The 24,922-nt window shown below is 40.5% G+C and overlaps 1 protein-coding gene across 11 annotated transcripts in view; it reads right to left on the bottom strand.

Annotated features, from left to right (window-relative positions):
- The window catches only part of syne1b (spectrin repeat containing, nuclear envelope 1b), a 469,384-nt gene that overhangs the window by 281,570 nt on the left and 162,892 nt on the right, over positions 1–24,922 (bottom strand). For all 11 annotated transcript variants that reach the window (XM_072911924.1, XM_072911927.1, XM_061924513.1 and 8 more), the window contains 8 exons: positions 24,265–24,437; positions 19,928–20,237; positions 19,698–19,862; positions 13,079–13,435; positions 12,886–13,022; positions 4,033–4,210; positions 3,786–3,968; positions 1,367–1,510 (listed from right to left, as the gene is read on the bottom strand). In XM_072911924.1, coding sequence (XP_072768025.1) covers positions 1,367–1,510; positions 3,786–3,968; positions 4,033–4,210; positions 12,886–13,022; positions 13,079–13,435; positions 19,698–19,862; positions 19,928–20,237; positions 24,265–24,437 — 1,647 coding nt within the window. The remainder of the gene's footprint in view (positions 1–1,366; positions 1,511–3,785; positions 3,969–4,032; positions 4,211–12,885; positions 13,023–13,078; positions 13,436–19,697; positions 19,863–19,927; positions 20,238–24,264; positions 24,438–24,922) is intronic.

Genomic DNA, 24,922 nt, shown 5'->3' with positions numbered 1-24,922 from the left:
AAATGTGTTGAATTTTGGGAAAAGTGGGAATTTTTTTTTTATAGAAAATGTTAAAAGACTTGAATTTGGATTTAATCCTCATTTTTCATTGTCCCATTTAAAGCAGCAGTTCCATTGTGGGAATTTTTCCAGTTCAACAAACTTTGTTTTTTTGTCCTGATTAAGAAGAATTATTTGACGGTTGAAGTGGGTTGAAAAGTAGTCGCCAGAAAAAAGGGTGGAAATAGGGCTCTGCAAAAAATGGAATTCTGGAAAATCCTGGAATTTTTTTGAACTTGGAAAAATGATAGTTTGAATGTCCAGAATGAGTGGAATGTGTTGAAGGTGGAATGGGTTGAAAAATGTGGAAATTGCACAACTTGGAAAAATGTCCCATTCATTTTGAATGGGGAAAAAATGTCCCTGAAAACTGGGAATTCTTGGAAATTCAGGATTTTTTTTTTGAAATGCTTGAAGGAGAGCACACAATTTTTGAAAATGTTGAATATTTTGGAGTTGGAACGGTTTGAAATCGGATGAAAAATTGTGGAACTTTGAAAAATGTCTCATTGATTTCAATGGGACATTTCATGAAAATGTGTTGAATTTTGGGAAAAGCGGGAATTTTTTTTAATAGAAAATGTTAAAAGACTTGAATTTGGAGGTAATCCTCCTTTTTCATTGTCCCATTTAAAGCAGCAGTTCCATTGGCAGCAAAACAGGTCCAGAGCATAATACTACCACCACCATGCTTGACGGTTTGGCATGGTGTTCCTGGGATTAAAGGCCTCACCTTTTCTCCTCCAAACATATTGCTGGGTATTGTGGCCAAACAGCTCCATTTTTTGTTTCATCTGACATGGACAAAGATAAGACCTTGTGGAGGAAAGTTCTGTGGTCAGATGAAACAAAAATTGAGCTGTATGGCCTGACTTAAAGGTGTGGACAATGCTGAAGAAACAAGTCCGTGTCAGAAAAGCAACACATTTAGCTGAACTGCAGCAATTTAGTGGTCAAGTGGTCAAGCAGAAGCTTGTGGATGGCTACCAAAAGCGCCTTATTGCAGGTAAACTTGCCAAGGGACATGTAAGCAAATATTAACATTGCTGTATGTATACTTTTGACCCAGCACATTTTCAGTAGAGCCATAATAAATTCATAAAATAAGCGAACTTCATGAATGTTTTTTGTGACCAACAAGTATGTGCTCCAATCACTACATCACAAAAAAATAAGAGTTGTAGAAATGATTGTAAAGTCCAGACAGCCATGACATGATGTTCTTTACAAGTCTATGTACACTTTTGACCACCACTATAAGTGGAACCCTCCGGATGGAATGATGATGGTGGCGGGAGACGAATAAACTCCTTCTAATGATTCCTACCTGGAGTTTGTGGAGTTCCAGCTTCTTGGCCGTGAGGTCGTGAAGGCGCGTGCTGCTCTCCTGCACGGTCAGCTCGGTGGCGTTCAGGCACTCTTGGAGAGGCTCAGCGCTCGCTTCGAAGTCCTTCATCTGAGACACGAGGTTCTGAAGCACACACCAAGAACATCTCATCCGTTATCTCCAATTGTGCCGCAGCACCTATGGCACACTTCAGACTTAAAGTACAGCATTTTGGCTTGGTAGATAGATGCCCCCTCTTCTGGCATGATTGGATGCGTTTTGATGCGTCCGTGAAATTAATAAGCCGCCATATGCTTAAAATGAGCAAAATACGTGACTATAACATGTTATCATGAATGTTACTACATTACATATACCCATACTTGCCAACCTTGAGACCTCCGATTTCGGGAGGTGGGGGGAGGGGGCGTGGTCGGGGTAGGACGGGGGCGTGGTTGGGGGGCGTGGCTAAAAGGGGAGGAGTATATTTACAGCTAGAATTCACCAAGTCAAGTATTTCATATATATATATATAAGAAATACTTGACGTTCAGTGAATTCTAGCTATATATGTATATATATATATATATTTTTTTATTTATTTATATTATATGTATATATATATATATATATATATATATATATATATATATATATATATATATATATATATATTTATTTTATTATATATATATATATATATATATACCGGATTATCCGCGGATCGGGCGGATGAAATAAAAAAAAATTAGATTTTATCCGCGGGTCGGGTCGGGTCGGGCGGTTGAAATAAAAAAAAAATTAGATTTTAAATAGATTCAGGTGGGTGGCAGTTAAACCAATTGGGAAATATATATACATAGTTAAATGTTGTTACCCACATACGAAAAACGAGCAGGCACCTGCAGCATATGCCACAACAGAAGAAAAAAAAAAAAAGAGATGGACACTTTTACGGAGCGGAGAAGGGACGCCTCGCCGGGGTCCGGGACCGAGGCCCCTTCCCCCGAGAGGGCCCCACCGGGAGCCGTAGCTGAGGCGATCCGCGAGAAGGGCCCGACGCACGTCCAGGGTCACCACCGCGCCCACCGCACCGACACCCCGCCTCGTCCGCCTTCGCCGCGGCCGGCGTCACGCACAGCAGGTAAGCAGCTTACCTGCCCGCCACCCCCGTGGCCGGGGGCTCGTAACACGGGTCACTCCGCGCGCTCCGCCCGCGCAGCTTACCTGCCCGCCACCCCCGTTGCCGGGGGCGCGTAACAGGGGTCACTCCGCGCGCAGTGCGCTCACGAAAGGGGTGGGGCTCACCCTGGTTGATATAGACAGCAGCTGGACGGTGGCCATGGAAGTCGGAACCCGCTAAGGAGTGTGTAACAACCCACCTGCCGAATCAACTAGCCCTGAAAATGGATGGCGCTGGAGCGTCGGGCCCATACCCGGCCGTCGCCGGCAGCGAGACGCGCTTGGAGGTGCGCTCAGCGCGGCTCCCATATGATTGCGCACTGGTGTGCGTCTGGGCCGTGACAGCGTGGCACGCATTGAATGTCTCTGCTGCATTGGATCAGTCTCCTTTCTTTAACAGGCAAAAGCTTTATAACCTCACTAATGCTTTGCATCGTCTATATTAGATATATAACAACGGGCGGGTGCGGTTTTGATTAAATGTTAGTTCGGGTGGATGCGGATGGTTGACGACTTTTGTGATGCGGTTGCGGATTAAATAATTGCCTATCCGCGCATCTCTAATATATATATATATATATATATATATATATATATATATATATATATATATATATATATATATATATATATATATTATTTTTTATTAAATCAACATAAAAACACAATATATACACTATATATCAATGTATATCAATACAGTCTGCAGGTATACAGTCCGTAAGCACACATGATTGTATTTCTTTATAAAAAATAAAAAATAAAAAAATAAAATAAAATAAAAAACCCACCCCGGTCCGCGGGACAAATTTTCAAGCGTTGACCGGTCCGCAGCTACAAAAAGGTTGGGGACCACTGATGTAGACCACAAGGAAGTCTTTTACATTTAGAAAAAAATCATAATATGACTCCTTTAATGCGCCCTATAATCCGGTGCACCTTTTGTATGAAAATAGACCTGACTAGACCCGCTCATCGACAGTGCGCCTTATAATCCGGTGCGTCCTATGGTCCGGAAAATAGGGTAATCAAAATAAGTCAAAACTTCCGGCACGCTGCGTCACCCAATCATGAATACATTTGTATCAAAGTCCTATCTCAAGTAATTAATGTCAGGTGCTACTTTGCATCATAAAAACGATGAAAATGACTAAAAATAAGACTGGAAATAATCAACCAATTCAGGAAAATTGCATCTTACACATTGAATACAACCTTACTCTCAACAGATGCTTACCTGTAAGTTTATTTCTCTGTTGTGAAGATTGGACATGATGTTTTTCCAGTCCTCTCGGGCATTGCTAGACTTTGTCCGAACCGAGTCCACTTTGTCTTTAGACGCGATGGTGGAGAGAAGCTCGCCATTGAAGATCACAGCGTTCAGCTTGGACTGACCGAGATCTTTGTCGCTGAGGAACTCCTAGGGAAGAGAAAGAGGTTCTGAGCTAACATACACTGGAGTAATCCGCTATCTTAACCGTTACCTGAATCTTTTGCAAGCTGGATGAAGCCTCGGTGAGATTCTGGGGTGCGTCGAAGCACTTGGCCGTGTTGATCTTGGCATTGACCAGCCACTGCTGGAACTCCCTGGAGGCCGAGCGGAATGCCTGCTCCTGCAGCTTCACTTTCCCCTGGCACTCCCTGGCAGCTTGAAGACTAAGACTGCAAGCAAATGGACAAAAATGTCTATTATAACTAGGGATGTCCAATAATATTGGGCTGCCGATATTATCGGCCGATAAATGCTTTAAAATGTAATATCGGAAATGATCGGCATCGGTTTCAAAAAGTCAAATGTATGACTTTTTAAAACGCCGCTGTGTACACGGACGTAGGGAGAAGTACAGAGCGCCAATAAACCTTAAAGGTACTGCCTTTGCGTGCCGGCCCAGTCACATAATATCTACGGCTTTTCACACACACAAGTGAATGCAAGGCATACTTGGCATACTTGCCAACCTTGAGACCTCCGATTTCGGGAGGTGGGGGGCGTGGTTGGGGGTGGGGCGGGGGGCGTGGTTAAGATATATATATAAGAAATACTTGACTTTCAGTGAATTCTAGCTATATATATATATATATATTATTACATATATATACAGTATATATATATATATATATATATATATGTATATATATATATATATATATATATATATATATATATATATATATATATATATATATATATATATATATAAAAATAAATAAATAAAAGAAATACTTGAATTTCAGTGTTCATTTATTTACACATTTACACACACTTAACACTCATCTACTCATTGTTGAGTTAAGGGTTGAATTGTCCATCGTAGTTCTATTCTCTGTCCCTATTTGGGACAGAGAGTGGACAGCGGGGTGGACCGCTCGCCTGTGCATCGGCTGGGAACATCTCTGCGCTGCTGACCCGTCTCCGCTCGGGATGGTGTCCTGCTGGCCCCACTATGGACTGGACTCTTACTATTATGTTGGATCCACTATGGACTGGACTCTCACAATATTATGTCAGACCCACTCGACATCCATTGCTTTCGGTCTCCCCTAGAGGGGGGGGGGTTACCCACATATGCGGTCCTCTCCAAGGTTTCTCATAGTCATTCACATCGACGTCCCACTGGGGTGAGTTTTTCCTTGCCCTTATGTGGGCTTTGTACCGAGGATGTCGTTGTGGCTTGTGCAGCCCTTTGAGACACTTGTGATTTAGGGCTATATAAATAAACATTGATTGATTGATTGATTGATATTTCAGAACACACACATTATACAAATATACATTATAAAATCAATAAGAAAACGGGAGCTCTAATTTGGGAGTCTGAATTAGGATCAGAAGTTCCTATACAAACATTGCGCACTCACGTCGCCTTTTTGTATTGATTACTGCAGCTGTGCACTGGATTCATTCACAAATACAAACTACAACTCACAAACACTTTAGAGTTATGCTCCACCATCAGAATGTGTACTTAAACTTATAAAGATCACATGGATATTATTCAGTGAGTTGATTCACCAAAACTAACCTGTTATACAGGAGGAAAAAGCACACAGGACGTTTCAATTGTTCACAGACTGGTCGCGCTCATCAGAATGACAAGACACTTCCGGTCTGCAGGTGATAGCATTCAATTGGGAAGAAACGCCCTACTGCCCCCTACTGACCAATGTGAATACTGATAAATGTGTAATGACAGCTCCAAAAACGAATTCAAACTACAAAATAAAATAAATAAATCAACACAAAAATGTGACACATTATGGGTGGGTCACATATGCATGTACAGTAGATGGCAGTATTGTCCTGTTTAAAAGTGTCACAACATTGCTGTTTACGGCAGACGAACTGCTTTACGGGGGACGAAAACTTGACTGCTGTTGTTGTGTGTTGTTACCGCGCTGGGAGGACGTTAATGAAACTGCCTAACAATAAACCCACATAAGAAACCAAGAACTCGCCCTCCATCATTAGCTGTTTATATGGTGGGAAAGCGGATGTGAGAACAGGCTGTCAACACGTCACTCAGGTCCGCATGGATGGAGCTGGAGGGGGCGTGGCCTCCAGCTCCGCCTGAATTTCGGGAGATCTTCGGGAGAAAATTTGTCCCGGGAGGTTTTCGGGAGAGGCGCTGAATTTTGGGAGTCTCCCGGAAAATCCGGGAGAGTTGGCAAGTATGATACTTGGTCAACAGCCGTACAGGTCAAATCAAACCAAATCAACTTTATTTATAAAGCACATTTAAAATGTACCACAGGGGTAGCCAAAGTGCTGTACAATGGGCAGGTTAAAAGATAATACGAGAACCGAGCAAACACAACACAACACAAACAGAGCACGATAAAAAATAAATAACTCAAATAAATAGAACATAAAAACAGGTTCACAGCAGGTGTATTATGGGGTGCCATAGCAGGATGGATATCACTCAGTGTTAAAAGCCATGGAATAAAAGTATGTTTTTAAGAGAGATTTAAAAACAGGAAGAGCAGCAGAGCAGCAGAGTTCTGCACGAGCTGCAGGCCTGGCTAATGCCTACGTACAGGGCATTGCAGTAGTCTAGACCAGTGGTCCCCAACCACTGGGCCGCGGACGGATTGGTACCGGGCCGCACAAGAAAAAAAAATAAAAAAAATAAAAATAAATATATATATATATATATATATATATATATATATATATATATATATATGCAGCATCGCGTGGACATCGGGGGCGGTACCTCTGGATTGGCAGACCGGGGTGGTGGTTCCTCTCTTTAAGAAGGGGAACCGGAGGGTGTGTTCTAACTATCGTGGGATCACACTCCTCAGCCTTCCCGGTAAGGTCTATTCGGGTGTACTGGAGAGGAGGCTACGCCGGATAGTCGAACCTCGGATTCAGGAAGAACAGTGTGGTTTTCGTCCTGGTCGTGGAACTGTGGACCAGCTCTATACTCTCGGCAGGGTCCTTGAGGGTGCATGGGAGTTTGCCCAACCAGTCTACATGTGTTTTGTGGACTTGGAGAAGGCATTCGACCGTGTACCCCGGGAAGTCCTGTGGGGAGTGCTCAGAGAGTATGGGGTATCGGACTGTCTGATTGTGGCAGTCCGCTCCCTGTATGATCAGTGCCAGAGCTTGGTCCGCATTGCCGGCAGTAAGTCGGACACGTTTCCAGTGAGGGTTGGACTCCGCCAAGGCTGCCCTTTGTCACCGATTCTGTTCATAACTTTTATGGACAGAATTTCTAGGCGCAGTCAAGGCATTGAGGGGATCTGGTTTGGTGGCTGCAGGATTAGGTCTCTGCTTTTTGCAGATGATGTGGTCCTGATGGCTTCATCTGGCCAGGATCTTCAGCTCTCACTGGATCGGTTCGCAGCCGAGTGTGAAGCGACTGGGATGAGAATCAGCACCTCCAAGTCCGAGTCCATGGTTCTCGCCCGGAAAAGGGTGGAGTGCCATCTCCGGGTTGGGGAGGAGATCTTGCCCCAAGTGGAGGAGTTCAAGTACCTGGGAGTCTTGTTCAGGAGTGAGGGAAGAGTGGATCGTGAGATCGACAGGCGGATTGGTGCGGCGTCTTCAGTAATGCGGACGCTGTATCGAGCTGAGCCGGAAGGCAAAGCTCTCAATTTACCGGTCGATCTACGTTCCCATCCTCACCTATGGTCATGAGCTTTGGGTTATGACCGAAAGGACAAGATCACGGGTACAAGCGGCTGAAATGAGTTTCCTCCGCCGGGTGGCGGGGCTCTCCCTTAGAGATAGGGTGAGAAGCTCTGTCATCCGGGGGGAGCTCAAAGTAAAGCCACTGCTCCTCCACATCGAGAGGAGCCAGATGAGGTAGTTCGGGCATCTGGTCAGGATGCCACCCGAACGCCTCCCTAGGGAGGTGTTTAGGGCACGTCCGACCGGTAGGAGGCCGCGAGGAAGACCCAGGACACGTTGGGAAGACTATGTCTCCCGGCTGGCCTGGGAACGCCTCGGGGTCCCACAGGAAGAGCTGGACGAAGTGGCTGGGGAGAGGGAAGTCTGGGCTTCCCTGCTTAGGCTGCTGCCCCCGCGACCCGACCTCGGATAAGCGGAAGAAGATGGATGGATGGATGGATGGATATATATATATATATATATATATATATATATATATATTATTTTATTTTTTTTTGTATTAAATCTACATAAAAACAGAATATATACACTATATATCAATGTATATCAATACAGTCTGCAGGGATACAGTCCGTAAGCACACATGATTGTATTTCTTTATAAAAAAATAAAATAAAAAACAAAAAATCAATTTTGTCCCCCCCCCCCGCAGCTACAAAAAGGTTGAGGACCACTGGTCTAGACGAGTCGAGATAAAGGCGTGGATTAATTTCTCAAGATCATGTCCTGATAGAAGCGGTTTCACTTTCGCTATTTGGCGTAATTGATAAAAGCTTTTTTGTACGACGCTGCTGATTTGTTGTTCGAATTTAAAATCTGAGTGGAACTTTACCCTCAGGTTTGTGACACAGTCACTAAGATACGGGGACAGAATGCCGAGGTCCACGTTGGGGGAGGGAGAGCGACTTGGACCGAACAACATAACTTCTGTTTTATCTTCATTTAGGCTCAGGAAGTTAGCTGAAAGCCAGGCTTTGATGTCGTGCAGGCAGTCAATGAGACGTTGAACCGTGGTATTTTGTGCCATAGGAAAATAAATCTGGCAATCATCGGCATAAAAATGAAATGCAATACCGTACTTCCTAAAAACAGAACCCAGGGGGAGAAGGAAAAGCGCAAATACGATTGGGGCAAGGATTGAGCCCTGGGGGACCCCATGTGGTAAAGGAGCTGTGGAAGACATAAAACTGTCTATTTTTACACAAAAACTCCTGTCGGTTAGGTACGACCGGAACCAGTTGAGGGCGGCGCCCTTAATGCCCACACAGTTCTCAAGATGAGTGATTAAGGTGGCGTGGTCGACGGTGTCTAACGCAGCAGACAGATCTAAAAGCACCAGGTCACACTGAGGGTGGCCGTATAAACAACTTTAACACTGTTACAAATATGCGCCACACTGTGAACCCACACCAAACAAGAATGACAAACACATTTCGGGAGAATTTATATTTACTTATTTATGAAATATATGTTTTTGTTAACAAGTTAAAGGTGTTTAATGATAATGCAAGCATGTTTAATACATATAGTTAATATTGTTAACAAGTTAAAGATGTTTAAAGATAATGCAAGCATGTTTAACACATATAGTTAATATTGTTAACAAGTTAAAGGTGGTTAAAAATAATACAAGCATGTTTAACACAAATAGTTAATATTGTTAACAACTTAAAGGTGGTTAAAGATAATACAAGCATGTTTAACACATATAGTTAATATTGTTACAAGTTAAAGGTGGTTAAAGATAATATAAGCATGTTTAACACATATAGTTAATATTGTTACAAGTTAAAGGTGGTTAAAGACAATACAAGCATGTTTAACACATATAGTTAATATTGTTAACAAGTTAAAGGTGGTTAAAAATAATACAAGCATGTTTAACACAAATAGTTAATATTGTTAACAACTTAAAGGTGGTTAAAGATAATATAAGCATGTTTAACACATATAGTTAATATTGTTACAAGTTAAAGGTGGTTAAAGATAAAACAAGCATGTTTAACACATATAGTTAATATTGTTAACAACTTAAAGGTGGTTAAAGATAATATAAGCATGTTTAACACATATAGTTAATATTGTTACAAGTTAAAGGTGGTTAAAGACAATACAAGCATGTTTAACACATATAGTTAATATTGTTAACAAGTTAAAGGTGGTTAAAGATAATATAAGCATGTTTAACACATATAGTTAATATTGTTAACAAGTTAAAGGTGGTTAAAGATAATATAAGCATGTTTAACACATATAGTTAATATTGTTAACAACTTAAAGGTGGTTAAAAATAATATAAGCATGTTTAACACATATAGTTAATATTGTTAACAACTTAAAGGTGGTTAAAGATAATATAAGCATGTTTAACACATATAGTTAATATTGTTACAAGTTAAAGGTGGTTAAAGATAATACAAGCATGTTTAACACAAATAGTTAATATTGTTAACAACTTAAAGGTGGTTAAAGATAATATAAGCATGTTTAACACATATAGTTAATATTGTTAACAACTTAAAGGTGGTTAAAGATAAAACAAGCATGTTTAACACATATAGTTAATATTGTTACAAGTTAAAGGTGGTTAAAGATAATACAAGCATGTTTAACACAAATAGTTAATATTGTTAACAACTTAAAGGTGGTTAAAGATAATATAAGCATGTTTAACACGTATAGTTAATACTGTTACAAGTTAAAGGTGGTTAAAGATAATACAAGCATGTTTTACACATATAGTTAATATTGTTAACAAGTTAAAGGTGGTTAAAAATAATACAAGCATGTTTAACACAAATAGTTAATATTGTTAACAACTTAAAGGTGGTTAAAGATAATACAAACATGTTTAACACATATAGTTAATATTGTTAACAAGTTAAAGGTGGTTAAAGATAAAACAAGCATGTTTAACACATATAGTTAATATTGTTAACAACTTAAAGGTGGTTAAAGATAATATAAGCATGTTTAACACATATAGTTAATATTGTTACAAGTTAAAGGTGGTTAAAGACAATACAAGCATGTTTAACACATATAGTTAATATTGTTAACAACTTAAAGGTGGTTAAAGATAATATAAGCATGTTTAACACATATAGTTAATATTGTTAACAACTTAAAGGTGGTTAAAGATAATATAAGCATGTTTAACACATATAGTTAATATTGTTACAAGTTAAAGGTGGTTAAAGACAATACAAGCATGTTTAACACATATAGTTAATATTGTTAACAAGTTAAAGGTGGTTAAAGATAATATAAGCATGTTTAACACATATAGTTAATATTGTTAACAACTTAAAGGTGGTTAAAGATAATATAAGCATGTTTAACACATATAGTTAATATTGTTAACAACTTAAAGGTGGTTAAAGATAATATAAGCATGTTTAACACATATAGTTAATATTGTTACAAGTTAAAGGTGGTTAAAGATAATACAAGCATGTTTAACACAAATAGTTAATATTGTTAACAACTTAAAGGTGGTTAAAGATAATATAAGCATGTTTAACACGTATAGTTAATACTGTTACAAGTTAAAGGTGGTTAAAGATAATACAAGCATGTTTAACACAAATAGTTAATATTGTTAACAACTTAAAGGTGGTTAAAGATAATACAAGCATGTTTAACACGTATAGTTAATACTGTTACAAGTTAAAGGTGGTTAAAGATAATACAAGCATGTTTAACACATATAGTTAATATTGTTAACAAGTTAAAGGTGGTTAAAGATAAAACAAGCATGTGTAACACATATAGTTAATATTGTTAACAACTTAAAGGTGGTTAAAGATAAAACAAGCATGTTTAACACATATAGTTAATATTGTTACAAGTTAAAGGTGGTTAAAGATAAAACAAGCATGTTTAACACATATAGTTAATATTGTTAACAACTTAAAGGTGGTTAAAGATAATACAAGCATGTTTAACACATATAGTTAATATTGTTACAAGTTAAAGGTGGTTAAAGATAATACAAGCATGTTTAACACATATAGTTAATATTGTTAACAAGTTAAAGGTGGTTAAAGATAAAACAAGCATGTTTAACACATATAGTTAATATTGTTAACAAGTTAAAGGTGGTTAAAGATAAAACAAGCATGTTTAACACATATAGTTAATATTGTTACAAGTTAAAGATAATACAAGCATGTTTAACACATATAGTTAATATTGTTACAAGTTAAAGGTGGTTAAAGATAAAACAAGCATGTTTAACACATATAGTTAATATTGTTAACAACTTAAAAGTGGTTAAAGATAATACAAGCATGTTTAACACATATAGTTAATATTGTTACAAGTTAAAGGTGGTTAAAGATAATATAAGCATGTTTAACACATATAGTTAATATTGTTAACAAGTTAAGGTGTTTAAAGATAATACAAGCATGTTTAACACATATAGATTCCTTTCTTTCATGAAGACAAGAATATAAGTTGGTGTATTACCTGATTCTGATGACTTGCATTGATAGGAATCAGACAGTGGTGCTGATAACGTCCGCATTTTCGAATGGAGGAGAAAAAAAGTCCTCCTTTCTGTCTAATACCACATGAAAGTGGTTGGTTTTTGGCATCTTATTTGTCCAGCTTCCGTACTCCTTTGTATACACTTTACAAGAAATACATTGTCGGCAAACTCCGTAGCGTGCTAGCTTGTGCACGCCAGCTTTCTGAGACTCTTATTTTGGTAGCGCAGGCAGGATGAAGCGGAGCTTTTATTGTGCAACTGTGCAGTCGGTCTTTGGAGTTTTGACGACAGGTACGACGCCGGAGTCTGTTGAAATAAAGTGTTTCTCGCCTTCCTGTCGGTCATTTTAATGAGCTGGCAGCAGCCAGCGTCATCTCAGAAGACCCTCGGGGTGCCGTGAATGTCAATCAAGTGACGAAAGTGACGTCATAGTGAAGATTTATGATCGCTCATTTTTAGGACTATTTTTTTTTAATGCCTGGCTGGTGATCGACTGACACACCCTCCGAGATCGACCGGTAGATCGCGATCGACGTAATGAGCACCCCTGGTTTAATGCATCACAACAAAATTAGGCATAATAATGTGTTAATTCCACCACTGATATCGGAATCGGTAATTAAGAGTTGGACAATATCGGATGTCGGCAAAAAAGCCATTATCGAACATCTCCAATTGTCAGTCTTTGCAAGTTATCATTACCTGTTGTAGTCCTTGATGAGGGCAGACACTCTCTCAGACTGGGTGGCAATGTCTCTGGAGAAGCGGCACAGATCATTGAGCTGAGTTTTTAGACCGTCGCTCATCGGCTCCGCTTTGACGAGCTCCTCCAAAGTGTCCTAGAAGTGAAGGTGATTATTTAATGTGTTCATTAGGTGGTCTCTGTGGACCGTACCTTAGCAATCTGCCAGCCTTTGACACCCTCCTCTCCGGCAGCTTTACCCTCCGCCTGAACCAGCCTGAGGCGCCAGTCCTGCAGCTGACAGTTGAAGTCCTGCATGTCCTTCTCCAGCTGTGCCGACAGACCGCTGAACTCCTGTTCAGAACTGGTCATCTGAGTGAGGGCGGTCTCCAGGCCGGCCCGTGTCTGAAGCGCCCCTCGCTCCCACTGTTCCCAGCTGGATAAGAGGGCTGCTTCCTCCCGCTCGATAGCCTCAAAACCTCCGGAGCCGGTGTGGTCTCTGGCTGCTGCTCCGCACCTCTGGACACGGTTCAGCCTCTCTTTGCCTCGCTGCTTAGAGTCAAGCAACTCCTGGGAAAGACACAATTGTCTTGTCAAACACTTAGCATACAATAGTGATGGGTTGATGAGGCGTCATGAAGCGTTTTGACACATTGCAAAACTGTATTGATACTGTGTCGATACTGTGTCACTAAATACTGACATCTGCTGGACATTAAAAATCCCTACAGGCAACCTATGGACCGACTCAACTGACACTGATTTTATGACCTAGTACAGGGGTCACCAACCTTTTTGAAACCAAAAACTACTTCTTGGGTACTGATTAATGCGAAGGGCTACCAGTTTGATACACACTTAAATAAATAAATATATTGTCATTTGTAAGTTACACGTAAGTGTGATTTAAACAAGAATAGCTAAATAAATAAATTTATATATATAAAAAAAATGGGTATTTCTGTCTGTCATTCCGTCATACATTTGTTTTCCTTTTACAGAAGGTTTTTTGTAGAGAATAAATGATGAAAAAAAACACTTAATTGAACGGTTTAAAAGAGGAGAAAACACGAAAAAAATTAAAATAAAATTTTGAAACATAGTGTATCTTCAATTTCGACTCTTTAAAATTCAAAATTCAACCGACAAAAAGAAGAGAAAAACTAGCTCATTTGAATCTTTTTGAAAAAATTAAAAAAAGAATTTATGGAACATCATTAGTAATTTTTCCTGATTAAGATACATTTTAGAATTTTGATGACATGTTTTAAATCGGTTAAAATCCAATCTGCACTTTGTTAGAATATTTAACAAATTGGACCAAGCTATATTTCTAACAAAGACAAATCAGCATTTCTTCTATATTTTCCAGAACAAAAATTTTAAAAGAAATTCAAAATACTTTGAAATAAGATTTAAATTTGATTCTACAGATTTTCTAGATTTGCCAGAATAATTGTTTTGAATTTTAATCATAGTAAGTTTGAAGAAATATTTCACAAATATTCTTCGTCGAAAAACCAGAAGCTAAAATATTTATTATTCTTTACAATAATAATAAAAAATTGTTTTACTTGAACATTGATTTAAATTGTCAGGAAAGAAGAGGAAGAAATTTTAAAGGTAAAAAGGTATATTTGTTTAAAAATCCTAAAATCATTTTTAAGGTTGTATTTTTTCTCTAAAATTGTATTTCTAAAAGTAATAAGAAGCAAAGTAAAAAATAAATGAATTTATTTAAACAAGTGAAGACCCATCCATCCATCCATTTTCTACCGCTTATTCCAAGTGAAGACCAAGTCTTTAAAATATTTTCTTGGATTTTCAAATTCTATTTGAGTTTTGTCTCTTTTAGAATTAAAAATGTGGAGCAAAGCGAGACCAGCTTGCTAGTAAATAAATACAATTTAAAAAATAGAGGCAGCTCACTGGTAAGTGCTGCTCTTTGAGCTATTTTTAGAACAGGCGAGCGGGCGACTGATCTGGTCCTTACGGGCTACCTGGTGACCGCGGGCACCGCGTTGGTGACCCCTGCCCTAGTATATACAATAATATAAACCAAGTCATTGTATTTCATTTAGGATTATTTCATATCTTCATTTAAATAAAAATATATTTTTATCTTTTTTAGATACAGTCAATAAATAATGTGAACATGTATCATAACATGGAAATCTAAGAGAACTTGTTGTGGATGATTGTGGACTGGGAATTGTTTTAATTAAATTTTTTTACACATTTTTATTTAAAAAAAAAAAAAAAGTTTTTCCGACGTATTACATTTTAGACGATTTCTCTTAGTTATTATTTCTCCGGCTGTAGAAAAGACACGCTCACAGGGCACAGAGGAGACGTCAGTGCGACACAGTTGGCGTATCGGTCACGTGACCGAAACAGCTCATGGTCGGTCACGTGACTTTCTAAAAGCGGTACGCGCACCGACACAGGGTTTTGCTCTATGAGCTCGACGCATGCGCCGATGCATCGGTGTTGCCGGACCCATCACTAGCATACAACAGACTAGGGTTGTCCAGATACCAATATTTTGGTACCGGTACCAAAATGTATTTCGATACTTTTCTAAATAAAGGGGACCACAAAAATGGCATTATTGGTTACATGAAACATATGTTTATTATTGTCATTTAGTCCTTAAATAAAATAGTGAACATACTAGACAACTTGTCTTTTAGTAGTAAGTAAACAAACAAAGACTCCTAATTAGTCTGCAGTAACATATTGTGTCATTTATACACCTATTATTTTGTACACATTATGAGGGACAAACTGTAAAAAATGGATTATTAATCCACTTGTTCATTTACTGTTAATATCTGTTTTGACATGTTCAATCTACACTTCTGTTAAAATGTAATAATCACTTATTCTTCTCTTCTTTGATACTTGACATTAGTTTTGGATGATACCACACATTTAGGTATCGATCCGATACCAAGTAGTTACAGGATCATACATTGGTCATATTCAAAGTCCTCATGTGTCCAGGGACGTATTTACTGAGTTTATAAACATAGTATGAATTTTTAAAAAAGGAAAAAAAAGATTTGTGACGATAAAAACATATAGATTATGTGGAGGGGGGCGTGGCCTGCGGGCCTGCCTCGGAGCGGGGTGTGCCAGGGCCGGCTTTGAAACACAGCTGACCATGCTTGCCAACCCTCCCGGATTTTCCGGGAGACTCCCGAAATTCAGCGCCTCTCTCCCGAAAACCTCCCGGGACAAATTTTCTCCCATAAATCTCCCGAAATTCAGGCGGAGCTGGAGGCCACGCCGCCTCCAGCTCCATGCGGACCTGAGTGACGTGTTGACAGCCTGTTCACATGTCCGCTTTCCCACAATATAAACAACTAATGGTCGAGGGCGAGTTCTTGGTTTCTTATGTGGGTTTATTGTTAGGCAGTTTCATTAACGTCCTCCAAGCGCGGTAACAACACACAACAACAGCAGTCAAGTTTTCGTCTACCGTAAAGCAGTTTGTCTGCCGTAAACAGCAATGTTGTGACACTTTTAAACAGGACAATACTACCATCTACTGTACATGCATATGTGACCCACCAATAATGTGTCACATTTTTGTGTTGATTTATTTATTTTATTTTGTGGTTTGAATTCGTTTTTGGAGCTGTCATTACACATTTATCAGTATTCACATTGGTCAGTAGGGGGCAGTAGGGCGTTTCTTCCCAATTGAATGCTATCACCTGCAGACCGGAAGTGTCTTGTCATTCTGATGAGAGCGACCAGTCTGTGAACAATTGAAACGCTTTTTCCTCCTGTATAACAGGTTAGTTTTGGTGAATCAACTCACTGAATAATATCCATGTGATCTTTATAAGTTTAAGTACACATTCTGATGGTGGAGCCTAACTCTAAAGTGTTTGTGAGTTGTAGTTTGTATTTGTGAATGAATCCAGTGCACAGCTGCAGTAATCAATACAAAAAGGCGACGTGAGTACGCAATGTTTGTATAGGAACTTCTGATCCTAATTCAGACTCCCAAATTAGAGCTCCCGTTTTCTTATTGATTTTATAATGTATATTTGTATAATGTGTGTGTTCTGAAATAGGGACAGAGAATAGAACTACGATGGACAATTCAACCCTTAACTCAACAATGAGGAGAGTGTTAAGTGTGTGTAAATGTGTAAATAAATGAACACTGAAATTCAAGTATTTCTTTTATTTATATATATATATATGTAATAAAATATATATATATATATATATAGCTAGAATTCACTGAAAGTCAAGTATTTCTTATATATATATATATCTTAACCACGCCCCCGCCCCACCCCCGACCACGCCCCCACCCCCCACCTCCCGAAATCGGAGGTCTCAGGGTTGGCAAGTATGCAGCTGACAGGTGATTGGATTGCCAAGCTGGGGTTTGTTATCTAATCACATGTCGCCTTTATTAGCGGCAGCCGGGCAGAGACACGTTGTTGGGAGTTGGAGATAGAGAGAGAGAGAGAGAGAGAGAGAGAGAGAGAGAGAACGCACTGAGACACACGTTACTGAAAAGTCGTAAATATATTGCTGAAAAGCACGTCATACTCGTGTATGAAAAATAAAAGACTTTGTTCAAAACCTGACAACTGGGTTCCCAGAAGATCTATCGGCACCAGGAGAACCCACCATAGAGGGAGACTTTCACAGTAGTGTCGACTAGATACGCTCTTGTACTTGGTATCATTACAGTGGATGTCAGGTGTAGATCCACTCATGGCATTTGTTTACATTCAGGCGTGCTAGCTTTTGTTAACGGTGATGCCGGTGAGCTATTGTATCCTCCTGTGTGTAGTGAAGCATGATTAGATATTCCTCGTCCTCCAGTGATAATGATACTTGTAAGAAACTCACTTTATTCGTCGCCATGGAGGCGAGGATTAGTGATTTAGAAGTAGCTAAAACACTGCCAACTGCCATGTGTTAAAGCAGCTCTTCCTGAGGGTGTTTCAGCGTTATAACTTCACCTTTATCTTGACTTTTTACACCAAAGTCCATTCTCCCTTCTCTGTCTACACACTGTGTCTGCTTGTAAGTACTCTGTGTGTGTGCGCTGCCAAACATGCTCCTCTGCTCGTAAAAACCAGCAATGTCACAATGTGACGGCCCGCCGTCATGCCCGTTGGGAACCGGTACTTTTCAAATAGAGAATAGCATACCTGCCAACTTTTGAAATCAGAAAAACCTAGTAACCAGGGTCCAGGGGCGGTAGGTCCAGGACTTTGTCCTGGACCTACCGCAAAATGATTATTAGCATTCAGACAGGTTAAAATGTTGCTAAAACCATCACTTTTCTATCAGTCACAGTGACTTTTCAAAACAAAAATATTACAGCAAAAATCATATGGGTTGATTGACATGTTTATTCTGTAAGCTAACTTCAATAGTTTGAAATGATTTTGACAGTTAATGCCAGTTATCCTGTCAACCTTTCACAAGACTTCAATTTGTTAATTGAAAGTATAAACACTTTTTACAGTAAACAAATGGTAAAACAGTACTAAACAATTCCATTAAAAAAAAAATTGGTGTCATTATTAACTTTCTGTCCAAGCTTGTATAATCTACTGCCTTGTTCAATTGTAAAAAATATTCTGTGCCTAAAATTCACATTTCTATCACAATTATCATACTGTAAACATGGTAAGCTAACTTCATTAAAATTAATAGTCCTGTCAATAGCATGGAATTACAATTCAAATGTAGTTTTTTTTGTAAGCCTTTCAAAAGAATTCAAAATATGAAAAATTAATGAAAATTAATTGAAGCCATCAGACACTTGAAAAGTGGCACATCACATCTCTAATGTAATCATTTTAACTTTTCAACAGAAATAGCACTGCAAAAATATTAAGGACATACTTCTGTATTTTGGTAGTTATGCTGTCAACATTTAACAAGATTTCTTCAACTTGGACTTGAAAGCATAAATAGTACAAACACTTTTAACAGTATAACAGTACTAAACAATTCCAATAGATAACATTGGTGTCATTACCTTTTTGTGGCTAAAATCCAAATTTATTCTAGTCCATGCTCAATTATTGCCTCCGTAAATACAATTTTGGCATTTATCACATCCAAAGAATTTGTTTGGGCGACGAAAAACGTTGAAAGTTTTCCACTTGTATCGCTAGCAACGGCATTAGACTTGTGTTTTTTTGTCCCAACGTGGTCTTTTACATCGCTAATTCCTCCGTGTCCGATCGAAAAATCTTGTCTGCACAAGGTGCAATTCGCGTAGTTTTCACCCTTTTTGGAACGGATAATTCTTCACGGAATGACTGCAGTTTTCTTTTCGGTTTAAGACTCGTTTGCGATTTTTCTCCGGCTGATTCCATGATCGTTCGCTCGTTTGGAAACAATGGCAACTGGTGCCTCGTGCTTGGCAGCGGTGCTATAAATAGCCTCGCGCATGGCATTCGGAATGGCTCGATAGGAAGTTACGGGAAGCAGTGTCGATTGTCATTGTTGTTACGCGATTTCGTGAATAAAACTTAAAAAAAAAAAAAAATTTTAATTAATGAAAAAACTTATTTTTTATCACTGCAACCGTAACCCGGAATAGGTTGATGAAAACCGTACTAATTACGGGAAAACCGGAGTAGTTGGCAGGTATGGTATAGTACTGTTTTTGATTCATTAGTACCGCGATACTATACTATACTAGTACTATATATATATATATATATATATATATATATATATATATATATATATATATATATATACATATATATATATATATCTATATATATATATATACTATACTAGTACCAGTACAACCCTACAACAGACTCACCTGGACTTTGGAGAGCTTTCTTTTAATGGAAGCTGAGTCTCCTGACAGGTCAGACCAGCGCTGGAGTTCCTCCTTTGCTGAGATCAGCCAGTCATTGAAGTCTCTGACGGAATCGAGGTACTGCTCATGTTCCGACACAATGGTTTGCGTGGACTGTATTTTGCCCTTTCGGGAAAGGAAAGTGGAGATCAACATTAATAGCTTTTGTTCCTAACTTGCATTCAACTCACTTTCACCACAGCTGATATATCAGCAAAGTGCGCGTTGAGCTCAGCCCTTGACTCCGGCCCAAAAGTCTGGTCCCCGGTTTTCTCATATAGCTCCACAGCCTTGTCTTTGAGACGGGACAGCACCGCCGCATGAGCGTCCACGTCGGCCTCGATGGCCCTGAGGCGCTCCAGGAGGACGGACTTCTCCTTAATGCCGGGCTGCTGCGGCAGGGTCATGCCCACCTCCTGCTCCACGGACTCCATCCACTGCTGGATCTGGTTCTTGCTCTCCTGGAAGCTGTTCCACTGAGCCACCGTCCACTCCAGTCGACTGCGGGAAAGAATTTGCTCAGCAACTAATGGAACGAACTGAGGGCGTTCTCACACTAGAGTTGTCCCGATACCAATATTTTGGTAACGGTACCAAAATGTATTTCTATACTTTTCTAAATCTGGCCAGGATCTTCAGCTCTCGCTGGATCGGTTCGCAGCTGAGAGTGAAGCGACTGGGATGAGAATCAGCACCTCCAAGTCCGAGTCCATGGTTCTCGCCCGGAAAAGGGTGGAGTGCCATCTCCGGGTTGGGGAGGAGATCTTGCCCCAAGTGGAGGAGTTCAAGTACCTCGGAGTCTTGTTCACGAGTGAGGGAAGAGTGGATCGTGAGATCGACAGGCGGATCGGTGCGGCGTCTTCAGTAATGCGGACGCTGTATCGATCCGTTGTGGTGAAGAAGGAGCTGAGCCGGAAGGCAAAGCTCTCAATTTACCGGTCGATCTACGTTCCCATCCTCACCTATGGTCATGAGCTTTGGGTTATGACCGAAAGGACAAGATCACGGGTACAAGCGGCCGAAATGAGTTTCCTCCGCCGGGTGGCGGGGCTCTCCCTTAGAGATAGGGTGAGAAGCTCTGCCATCCGGGAGGAGCTCAAAGTAAAGCCGCTGCTCCTCCACATGGAGAGGAGCCAGATGAGGTGGTTCGGGCATCTGGTCAGGATGCCACCCGAGCGCCTCCCTAGGGAGGTGTTTAGGGCACATCCGACCGGTAGGAGGCCGCGGGGAAGACCCAGGACACGTTGGGAAGACTATGTCTCCCTGCTGGCCTGGGAACGCCTCGGGGTCCCCCGGGAGGAGCTGGATGAAGTGGCTGGGGAGAGGGAAGTCTGGGCTTCCCTGCTTAGGCTGCTGCCCCCGCGACCCGACCTCGGATAAGCGGAAGAAGATGGATGGATGGATGGATACTTTTCTAAATAAAGGTGACCACAAAAAAATGGCATTATTGACTTTATTTTAAGGAAAGATCTTAGGGGACTGTGGAAGACTTGCTCCTCTGGGTTCTTCAGACCACCAATTACGGACATGACAGCTTTGTTCATGGTTTTGAAAAATGATTTACTTTTCATTAAATTTCTGTTGTTATGCTTTTCAGTCATAGTTCTCGCCAGTTTTCGCTCTCACTTCCGCTCGTGCGCCAACCCAACCAACCCCTCTCCTTCCCGGCTGCTGCTTTTTAACAGAGCGACCTAGATAAGCACCTCTTCCTGAGGGTGTTTCAGTGTTATAACTTCACCTTTATCTTTACTTTTTACACCAAAATGCGTCCATTCTCCCTTTTCTGTCTACACACTGTGTCTGCTTGTAAGTACTCTGTGCGTGCGCGCTGCCGAACATGCTCCTCTGTTCGTAAAACCAGCAATGTCACCACGTGACGACGACGCGCCGTCATGCCCATAAAAAAAAAAGGGGGCATACTTGCCAACCTTGAGACCTCCGATTTCGGGAGGTGGGGGGTGGGGCGGGGGCGTGGTTGGGGGCGTGGCTAAGAGGGGAGGAGTATATTTACAGCTAAAATTCACCAAGTCAAGTATTTCATATATTTTCATATATATATATATATATATATATATAGCAGAAACGTGTGAACTCGTTGGGAGTTTCCTCCTCTCCCAGCTCGCTAGCCTCAATCTGAACCTTGGTATTTACCGTGATGACGGACTGGCAGTGTGTCGCGCCTCGCCAAGGAGCAGCGAGAATACCAAGAAGCGCATATGCCAAATTTTCAAAGAGAACGGCCTACGGATCACGATTGAAGCCAACAAGCAAACCGTCAACTTCCTTGACGTCACTTTCAACCTGAGAAATAACAGCTACCAACCATTCACGAAACCCAACACAACACTCCAATACGTGCACCATGACAGCAACCACCCACCCACCACCACGAAAAGAATACCTACCGGAATCAATAAAAGGCTATCGATGCTGTCATCTAGCAAAGCTGAATTTGACCAAGCAACCCCCCCGTACCAAAAAGCCCTTGATGAAAGCGGATACAATTTCACCCTCACCTATGAACCCACGCCAGGAAACCAGACAAAAAAGAACAGAAAACGAAACGACATCATCTGGTACAACCCCCCCATACAGCAAAAACATCTCAACGAACATTGGACACAAATTCCTCAATCTGATTGACAAACACTTTCCCAAAGACAACACCCTAAGAAAAGTATTCAACAAGAACAACATTAAATTGAGCTACAGCTGCATGAACAATATACGACAAATCATCTCAAACCACAACAAAACAATTGCAAATGAGCCGTCGACCCCCAGACAGAGCGACTCCAAAACCAACAAAGCATGTAACTGTCGAAAGAAACCTGATTGCCCCCTCAACGGGGGGTGCTTACAAACATCAGTTGTCTACCAATCTAAGGTAATACGCAAGGACATTAACACATCCGACACATATGTAGGATTAACCGAGGGTGAATTCAAAACCAGATGGAACAATCACAAGGCTTCTTTCAGGAACAAAAACCTGCGAAATACCACAGAACTCAGCAAACACATTTGGGACCTCAAAGACAATAATGTTGAATATTCAATAACATGGCAAATTCTTGCATCCAGCACACCTTACAATAGTGGTAATAAAAGATGCAACCTATGCTTGAAAGAGAAACTGTTTATTATTTACCGTCCAGACCTGTCATCCCTCAACAAGCGCAGCGAAATTGTAACAACATGCCGCCATAGACGGAAACACCTCCTAGGTAACACATGAGCCCAATCACCACGCCCCTAGGCCAGCCTGTACCCACCCACTCTGTGCCCTATATAAACCATGGTATGCGAATGCTCCCATTAAAATCTCCTGATGATTGAGGGTACCCCCCCTCATGAAACAGGCCTGTAGAGATGAAATAGTCTTGTGATTTTTTCCCCACACATACATATATATATATATATATATATATATATATATATATATATAAATAAAAGAAACACTTGAATTTCAGTGTTCATTTATTTACACATATACACACATATAACACTCATCTACTCATTGTTGAGTTAAGGGTTGAATTGTCCATCCTTGTACTATTCTCTGTCACTATTTTTCTAACCATGCTGAACACCCTTTCGCAGGTACCCAGAAAGGTTTCGAGTACCACCAAAAAAACGGAATCTCTGAAGACAGTATAAAAATATGTGTTAAAGGTGTACAAATACTGTTTGTATAATAAGCATGTTATTGTTTACAAATGAGGGTTAAGAGTTCAGTACTAAAAAAAAAAAAAAAAAGAATGTGGCTTAAGTACAGTTTTGTAGGAATGTAATAGTGATCTATGTTTGTCTGTTGCCATCTCCTGGTGAATGTTGGCTATAGCGTACTGGGGTTACTTTTTGGTTGGCCAACGATTTACGTGGTGTTGCGCACCTGACGTCAAGTGTGTTGAGTCTGTTCTGAAGTCTACAGTAAAGAGACGTACTTCATCACCTCACCTGGTTATTGCCTCCAACTCAATATATTACAACAACATTGCTGTTTACGGCAGATGAACTGCTTTACGGTAGAATAAAACATGACTGCTGTTGTTGTGTGCTGTTACCGCGCTGGGAGGACGTTAATGAAACTGCCTAACAATAAACCCACATAAGAAACCAAGAACTCGCCCTCCATCATTCTACAGTTATAACGTGTTTGGGCAGGCACGCTGTTTATATTGTGGGAAAGCGGACGTGAATACAGGCTGTTGACACGTCACTCAGGTCCGCATGGAGCTGGAGGGGGCGTGGCTTCCAGCTCCGCCTGAATTTCGGGAGATTTTCGGAAGAGAATTTGTCCCGGGAGGTTTTCGGGAGAGGCGCTGAATTTCGGGAGTCTCCCGGAAAATCCGGGAGAGTTGGCAAGTATGGGGGGGGGGGGACTGGTACTTTTTAGAGGCGGTATAGTACCAAATATGATTCATTAGTATGGCGGTACTATACTAGTACCTGTTATACCGTACAACCCTAACTCGCACTAGAACATAGGATATAGTCTTTATCTCACAGTTCTGACATTTCCTACCTGTGACAGCTCATAGACATAATCAGCATGTTGGCCCAGGCATCTTTCAAGCTCTGAAGCGGCGAGCTAATGGCTTCCTGTCCTTCCACTGGGTTATGCTTGAGGACCTGCTCGCCCTTGCCCACCGTCATGTTGAGCTTCACCTCGCCTTCACCCTTCATCAGCAGGATATCCTATCAGGAAAGAAGATTGATGACCTGGGCTTTAATACTAAAACAAATAACACATTACAAAGAAATAACACATTTTTAATCATACTGATTTTTTGCCTACCAGAGTCCTCCTGTAACAAGCTTGCTTACACACAAGCCTATTAAGTTAAAGTAGCAATGATTGTCACACACACACTAGGTGTGGTAAAATGTGTCCTCTGCATTTGACCCATCCCCTTGTTCACCCCCTGGGAGGTGAGGGGAGCAGTGGGCAGCAGCGGTGGCCGCGCCCGGGAATAATTTTTGGTGATTTAACCCCCAATTCCAAGCCTTGATGCTGAGTGCCAAGCAGGGAAGAATGCTGGTATGAGCTTTTAAACATAACCCGTTAACTGCTGCCAATCAAATGGTGAATAAGATACTCTTTAGGGTTCATATGTTTGTAAATCTGACTGTCAACCTCACCGCACGTCACTGTGAGGTACATACCCAGTAGAGATGCGCGG

This window comes from Nerophis lumbriciformis, linkage group LG29, assembly GCF_033978685.3.
Source record: "Nerophis lumbriciformis linkage group LG29, RoL_Nlum_v2.1, whole genome shotgun sequence".
Taxonomy (NCBI): Eukaryota; Metazoa; Chordata; class Actinopteri; order Syngnathiformes; family Syngnathidae; genus Nerophis; species Nerophis lumbriciformis.
The sequence above is the reverse complement of the archived record's forward strand: the minus strand, read 5'-3'. Positions and strand labels throughout refer to the sequence as shown.